Raw genomic sequence first — 8,109 nt, 5'->3', positions numbered from 1 at the left:
CTTGGGATCTCTATCCGTCAGTTTGAGGTGTTTTTCAGGCTTCGAGCAGGACAGCACAGCCTCCCACTAATCCGGTGTCGGTGTACATGTTATTGGCACTACCTGTGAGTGTTGGCAGGCCCATGTCGCGTGATAAAGTGTTGGGTGTTTTCCGCATAGCGGGCATTTGTTCGTATATATTGCCGGGCAAGCGTTAGCTTTAGTTTAGCTGGCAAGGGGACGTGACATTTTTAACCCCTACATAAAAAAAAGAAAAACCTTTTTGGTCAAGACTCGTACTTCGTTTCAGAATTATTCATCTGTGCATACAACACTTTTCAAGAGACACCGAAGGAATTGTGTACAATCGGCAAACGACTGTAGACAGCACAGTGGACTAATAGAGATATCTGCTCTTATTACACAGAAGTATTTCGTGCTGTATTCTCTACCTTTTTTTTTTTTGTCACCTCGCTTACGCTAGTTCCAGCATACTCGCCTGCATGTACGAGACCGGGTAAAAATCCTGGCATGTCTCTCCGAAGCCCGTGTGCTCCAACGGCAACAGGAATCGCATCACTGCCAGCGTCATTGTGAAGCACACCGAGCCTCGATCCACCTGAGACGCCGCGCGGTCCATCCACGCAAGAACAGCGTTCTGCACACGCCGAACATTTGCGATCGCATCTCGATGATGACGACACAGTGTTTGGCCAAAAGCCACCGCAAATACAGTCAATATGCTGAAAACATACATATGTATACTTCACATACAAAACCCATATCTCTTCTAAAGACGACGTTCAGGCACTAAGCGGCTAAGCCCTGCGAAGTAGCCATTGTGTCGACAGGTCAAGGACACGTGTATCGGCGAATACATTCTTACAGCTCCCGCGTGACAGTGTTGTGGAGTTGTGCAAATGCTAATGAAAGCAAATCGGAAAATAAACTTCATAATGTTTCTCTATCGACTGATTTTAATCAGTACAACAGCAAACATGAAAACAAGACATGGAAAGACCAGCGAAAAGCATGGCTTGAAGAACTTATAGTCCTTGAAAAGGTGTATGCACTTTATCAGTGGAGGCTTCCTGGTTGCCTCCATAATGAGCGGTAGTAAATATACGTGACCCCCTCAAAAATACTCTGCCGAAGCAGCGGCGTCAGTGTTGCCCATCCTTAGCACTCCATACTGTGCGGCAGTTTATGCTCTGCCGTGGATTCGTTGCGAATGAACATCAGTGTAGGCACACATGTCTCACAGTATACTTACCATTGTGAACGTCTTGCGATTGCTTTCGGCCGTGCGGCTGAAGGAGTTTGGCAGGAATGTGACGCATTCGCCTTCCTTGTGCGGCGGTTCGTGCGTCTCTAGGAGAGTGAAGTCCGTGAGCCTGCGTCGTGCGGGTTGTGGAAGCGAATGCTGCAACTAAAATGGTATTCACATGGGGATGCATTTAGGACGCATTTATGTATTCTGTATACGTCCGTGTGCACACTGCCTGATGACCGCACTGCTTAGGCCTGGCTACACATACCCATTCCAGTGCATCAACGCGTGGATTTTTTATTGCTTTTTGACACGGTGCCACACTCTCTCTTTATGAAGAGAAAGAGCGCACACTTTCGCGTAGCCGCGTGCCCTCTCACTCTCTATAGGAAGAGGGTGCAGCGACGTGTCAAAAATCCACGCGCTGCAACGCGTACATGGGGTCAGGCCTTCACAGTCTGTGGTGATTATGCCGCGCCACAAGGTCGTTTCTGCGCGAATTTGTCGCTCTAATTTGTTGAGCAGTGCACCGTTACGCGCTGAACATTTCGAGTCGACCGACCTACTCGCACGACTATGCATGCATGTAAAAGTAGGGTTGTGTACTCTTGCGAAGATGACATTTTTTTAGAAGTTTACTTCGCGTTTAACGAGTGCCGAAAGCCTTGAAGCTCACGCATGTTGTGGTAAACACGGGTATGGCTACATATAAACGCACATGTGTTTGCCTTTCGGAATGCGTACTTGTCATATGTTTGGACACTGCGATACTGACTATAGTGTTCACCTGATGAGTTCTTTGATGCGGCGCTCCAGAAACAGGTTCTTCACCCTGTTATCCATGTCGTACAGCCAGAATATGCTGAACAGGAGAAGAAGCTTGCCAGAGAACGCCGTTCGGATCTCCTGTGATTGAGAAGTGCCTTTAGTCAAATACCACTGAATTTTACAGTGGCCGAATGCTATGCATTTGCATGCGTATTTTAGTGGTAATCAATGGCAACAAAAATAATGACAGGTATGTAAATTATGCAGCGAGATACAGCGCAGCATAATAAATAACCTAAGAACAGGACACTGAATTTTTACAATGGATGGGTGGATGAGAAGCCACGTTTATTTCACTGAAGTCGACTATTAAGTCGACGTTGGTTGTAAAAATAGCGGCGCAGAAACCTCATGGTGTTACTTTTGTGCCAAGGAGGGGCCCATTTTGAAATAAAATCACGTTTAAGTGGTCTGCATCGGGTTGGCGCACTTCAAATTACCCGCATCAAGAAGCGAACCAACCGGACCGACTCATGTCACTGTTGATATGCGCAATGTTGCCCGGCTTTACTGTGCTAGTAGCAGCGAACCGAAAGCAGCGGGAGCCACAGCAGCGACAACGCCCATTGATCAATTTCCCACCATTGGCTTCGAGATTGCAGACATTTTTTTTTATTCAACTGCGCCCCGCTAGATGGCACCACCTATTCAATGTAACTACGCGAAAGTTGCATTTTCGGAACTTCCGACGGTTATATTTTACATAAATCAAACAAACCAACAGGCAGCATTTTATTGCGTCTCTTGATGCACGTAAGGTTCTTTATTTAGTGCAGCTGCATCGATTACTGGTGAATAATTGTAGGTGGTCCGTCCGTTGTCGTCGGGGTCATTTTGAGAATGTCCTACTGCGTCGCATGTGTTCTTGCGCATTTACGTCGATTTCTTGATAAGTAGGACAATGTTGGTGACAATATTGTCGTTTTAGATGCTATCATACATTAAGCTTTCACTCTGACAAAAATTGTTATTTGATTTAGTGTCCCTCTAACGAATTTAGAGTCAGTACGTTACATTTCTTTGTTACAGGAGATATCGCGGTGGGTCTCTCTTTTTTCATTTCGCCATAAGAAGAATAAATATCAGTGAAATAAAGCTAGACCTGGCAACGTTCGAAATTAGTTTGCTATAACGGATGGTTCGCCATATCATAGGTCTTTATAACAAGGCTTAGCTGCAGAAAACATTACATATTCAGCACCCGTAAAGTTATGCCCCCTTTAATCAAACCACTGTTGATGACCGTGCTTGTATTTGGCTAACCTTGAGTATGGTGACGTAGGCGTCTATGCGGCCCGGGTCGAGGCGTTGCTCGAGGAAGGCGAGTCCATTGAGGCGCCGGTTGCTCAGCCAGTTAGCCGCACGCCGCGCCGTATCTTGCGCCTTGCCCTGTTCGGCGTACGACAGCGGCCACGACTCGTTTGTGTCCGTGGCACCCAACGGGGTCGGAGGCTCGCGCACTCCGATCACTAGCTGCGACTGTATCGCGCTCTCTTGCTCGCCGACGGTCTTCAGCGCAAGGAAGCTGCTGAAAGCTGAGCCCCGGTACAAAACGGGCATCATTGATGGGATCGGTACAGATAAGAAGCCGATGAGCCATTCTGTTATTTCGTATTGCTGATAACCAGATAAACATTTCTATGCAGCGTGCATCACGCATGTAGATCATGATGTGCGCTTAATTTTATCGCATTTATGTGGTGCACTCAAACCTCGATTTAACAAACAAATATAACGATTTATTGGTTATTGCAAAGTAAGCGAAGAATAGTCTTGCATTAAATACATCGTTACTGTTAAACGTTTATAATGAATTTCCGAAAATAATGAAGTTATTGAAGACGATTTCTTGGGGACCTTCGACGCAAAAATTTTAGTCTGTTTGTCCATCCTTAACGGTACCCTAAACAGTACCAAACTATACCCCGAACGGCCGACCCCATCCGCAGCGCCCACCAATATTGCTCAAGATTCAGCGTTCATACTTGTGCGATTGTCAATTAAAAATCAATTATTGCGCCCATCTGAGGCACCATAACAACACCTCAATACGTGTGTCTTTTACTAGAAAAGGCATCAATAAGTAATTCTAAGGACCGTAGCGTTTATCACGCTGTGCTGGCCATGCAACGTTTGCATGAAAAGGCAAGTGTTTCCAACGCTTTGCTAAGACGGCACAGTGGTGGCACCTACCCCGTCACCTTGCGTTCTACACCTTATCACATCCGAGACGGGCGGGCACGCGGGCCAGATAGCGCTCATGTCTCACGTGTGACGTGACTTGATGCCGCTCGTTCGCCTCCACTGCACGCTCTGGGCACTCTAACGCAGCGTCTCCAGAATACCATTCACCAATTTTCTTGCACAGAACATCAAATAAACGTTTTTTTCACTCTGTCCAGATGCAAGACTATCGTCTTTCGACGACATTTGCAGCGTAACGTGCAGATTCGGGGCCAAATTTTAGGGGCGAAGCTCCTTACAGCGGCACCCGTTCGTCCCCCGTAGTATGTAACAAGGATAACATTTTGACCTCCAAGGTGGTGCCGGTGAGCGACTTCTTCTGTGCGTTGTTGAACAATAAAAAATAGTGCTCAATGTACATGTCGATGGCTGCTAATGGGGAATGAGAGACAGGACCATTCGGCTTTTAGTTAACGCGCAGGCTGCGATCACCACTAGCAGCCATTGGCATGTACATTGAGCACTATCTGACAAGAAAGGGTTGCTACGTTATACTCGCTGGGTGTAACCTCCTCAGCTTTAGAAAGGTTTAGCGAGCGTTGAGCCACAGTTCCATGAATACAATGAACTTGTATATACCATGAATGAACTCGAGGTGGTTAAAAATGGGAAGTAGATACGAAGCGCAAGCCGTAAGAAAGTAAAAGCCGAATTCTCCGCCTCTCATTTCCCATTAGCAGCCATTGGCATGTACATTGAGCACTATCTGACTGAAAAAGTTTGCTACGTCATACTCGCTGAGCGTAACCTCCTTGGTTTTCGAAAGGTTTAGCGAGCGTTCGGCCGCAGTGCCATGAATACAGTGAACTAGTATATACCATGAACTCGAGGTGGTTAAAGGTGGGAAGTGGACCCGAAGCGCAAGCCGTAAGAAAGTGTGCGTTGTTATGCCAGCGAGTCCTCGTCAAACGACCGTGCCTCTGAAAAAGGCAATCTGGGTCAAGGCCAGCCCGCAGTCTGCCTGGCGCGATCACCTCGACGGCGTGAACACGCGCGGCGCTCCTCTGGCCCACGTGCAGTGAGTCAGTTGCGCACGTGACAGCGAGCCGGCGTCCTCGTGTCAGGTGGTCTGACGCATGGCGCGGCGGCCCCATTGGCGGAATCTGCCCGGACGACCAGCGGCGCTTCTGATTGGACATTTTGGTTGGACCCGGTGTAAATAAAAGAAGCCCTGCGGCGCGTCGCGATCGGCGGTCCTATGTGAGAGGCGTCCCCGTGTCGGAGTGCCGACATGTGTGTGAGTCAGCGGTCTTAGGCGAAAGGCTGACCTATGTGTTAGAGAGGAGAGTTCGGCTCTTCGAGTCTCTGTCGGCCCCAGTGCCGAAATTGTAACGCCTCTGTAAATATGCTGTACATAAACCTTGTTTAACTCACCGTCGTCTCGTCCGCTCGTCTTATCAGCTCTGCGCAGAAGAGACGGTACCAGTAACACTTGTTATGCCACTGCGTGGTACGACCAGACAAACAGAAAGCAGAGCCGACGTTATCATGCTTCAGCAGATGCGATGTATAGCACTCGAGCAGAGCTAGTGGGCATCTTAGATTATTTGGAGTGGGCCCTCGAAATGTCACCTCAAACTGACCCTGTTCACCATCGTGTGTACACTGATTCCCAGGCTGCCCATCGGGCATGCGCTAATGTTCTTTACACAGATCCTGTACTCCAGAAGATCCGACACCAGACGCGCCTGCTCCGCGAATGTGGTCATGACGTTACCATCCACTGGGTCCCCGGGCATTGCGGTATCCCCGGAAACGAGAAGGCTCACAGATTAGCGCGCGCTCATCTCCTCACCGCGCTAGCCAGAGCTTCCGATACTCCTTCCACTTTTCTGGCTAACCCACCCGAGCTAGCAGATCCGATAGCAGATAAGCACATTACCAAACAACGTCGCGCCGCCTACCTCACAGCAGTGGGTAATCCACTCTCGATACCATTGCTTCCTTCGAAGGTATTCACACGGAGAGAGTCTGTCCTGCTTCGGAGAATTCAGGCAGGAACACTCCTTACCCCTTTCTTGCTGAACCGTTTCCACAGGGGTGACACGCCACCACCCGTGACAGGTCTCTGCTCCACGTGCAACTGCCGGGCTGATCTCAACCATTTGTGCTGGGAGTGCCCTGTGTACAACCCGCCTAGGCTCCGTGCCCTGGCCACCATAAAACGGGGACCCTGGCCTTCTTCTCTCCGGACATGGGCCTGCCCGGAGCCTTCGCCCCCTGATCGCGCCATCGAGTTCTGGCGAGCACTCATCATGTTCCTCCAGGACCCGGCCGCGCCACCGGTTGGCGACCGGCTCCGCGACAGCCACAAGATTCAAGCCATTCAAGCGGCCCCCACTTAGCTGCCTCCATGACGTCCGGTAATAAAACGGAGGCAGCTCTACCCCCCCCCCCCCCCCTGCTATAGTGCCCTGACTGTCCACCGCAGCGCCTTCGGCGCGAACAAAGTGGAATAAACATGGTTTCATTCATTCATTCATTCTGCGCAGAAGCAGTCGCGAGCTGATAAACATACGCTACCAAACGGCTGGTGACCTTCCCGGCGGAGTTGAAAGCAGTGGCGCCTTCGGCACCGTGTTGGCGTCGCCGTCTTTCGCAACAGTGGTGGCTTCGGCGGGATCGGTCCGGCGCTACTCAACAGTGGTTGGCAGCTGCGGGATCGGCCGGCGTCAGCGACATCGATGCGGTGAGTGCCTGATGTTTTCCCCTCAGTTCACCAGACTGCTCTAGCTCAGGTTGTAGTAGTTTAGAGAAGGGCTGTGTGAAGCATTAGAGTGAGCTTTGATCGTTTCAAGCAAAGTCGAAGTGCTTTGAAACCAAAGTTAATGCGGAGGGGGTAAACACGGGAGAGTGAAAAATTGCTTGCGCGTCTTGCTAGTTGACTTATAGTGGGTACGGCAAGTAAATTGTTAACAGGGGCAAACAGAAAGAGGCTAGTGTGAACGATGGAGAACCTTAAAGTGAAGGAACTCATCGAAATTTGTGAGGAACTCGGCATTACTTTGGGCCGTGCGAAACGAAAGCAAGCGATCCTTGAGATCATGAAGGATGAGGGAGTGTCGGCTGAGGAAGTCGATGAGGCCTGGGTGGATATTAAAGCACGCCGTGAGGAGGCTGAAAGGCGAGAAGTAGAAGCTCGCGAAGAAGCTGAAAGGCGCGAAGCTCGCGAAGAGGCTGAAAGGCGCGAAGCTCGCGAACGTGAAGAAGCTGAAAGGCGCGAAGCTCGCGAACGTGAACAAGCTGAAAGGCGCGAAGCTCGCGAAGAAGCAGAAAGGCGCGAAGCTCGCGAACGTGAAGAAGCTGAAAGGCGCGAACGTCGCGAGGAGGCCGAGAGACAGGAGCGCCTTGAGATGAAACGACTAGAATTGGCAATCCTACAGTGTTCGCAGGCGCCTAGCGCAGCTTCTCCGACGATTCAGGTCAGCGGTATTAGAATTCGGGATCAACTGCCACCGTTCGTAGTAGGCGAGGACATGGCAAAGTATCTCGTCAAGTTTGAACACGTCTGTGAGCGAAATGCTTTGGAGCAGTCTCTTTGGGCGCAGAACCTGTTAGCTCTTCTTCCCGGCGAAGTGTCCGACGCATTAACTTGCTTGTCTAGGGAAGCGTTTGAGAGCTATGACGAGGTTAAGGAAGTGCTCTTGAGACGTTATAAGTTGTCACCCGAGGCTTTCAGGCAAAGGTTCCGGTATGCTGAAAAGGGGAATGAGTCACACGTTGACTTCGCGTTTCGTCTTAAGGCCGATTTAATTGAATGGCTCAAGGGCGAAGGTGTTTATGACGAC

General features: G+C 49.8%; 1 protein-coding gene across 1 annotated transcript; it reads right to left on the bottom strand.

The window, feature by feature from the left end:
• Positions 1–336: 336 nt before the first annotated feature.
• LOC142814541 (uncharacterized) lies at positions 337–5,284 on the bottom strand. The gene is made up of 4 exons (XM_075893394.1): positions 3,341–5,284; positions 2,037–2,155; positions 1,253–1,373; positions 337–637 (listed from the first exon to the last, which is right to left on the bottom strand). Exons 1-4 carry the CDS (start codon positions 3,638–3,640, stop codon positions 455–457), a joined length of 723 nt encoding a protein of 240 aa, XP_075749509.1. The 5' UTR covers positions 3,641–5,284; the 3' UTR covers positions 337–454.
• Between the last annotated feature and the right edge of the window lie 2,825 nt (positions 5,285–8,109).

The sequence above is a fragment of the Rhipicephalus microplus genome, chromosome 4 (assembly GCF_043290135.1).
Source record: "Rhipicephalus microplus isolate Deutch F79 chromosome 4, USDA_Rmic, whole genome shotgun sequence".
Taxonomy (NCBI): Eukaryota; Metazoa; Arthropoda; class Arachnida; order Ixodida; family Ixodidae; genus Rhipicephalus; species Rhipicephalus microplus.
This window is presented reverse-complemented; position numbering and strand designations above follow the sequence as displayed.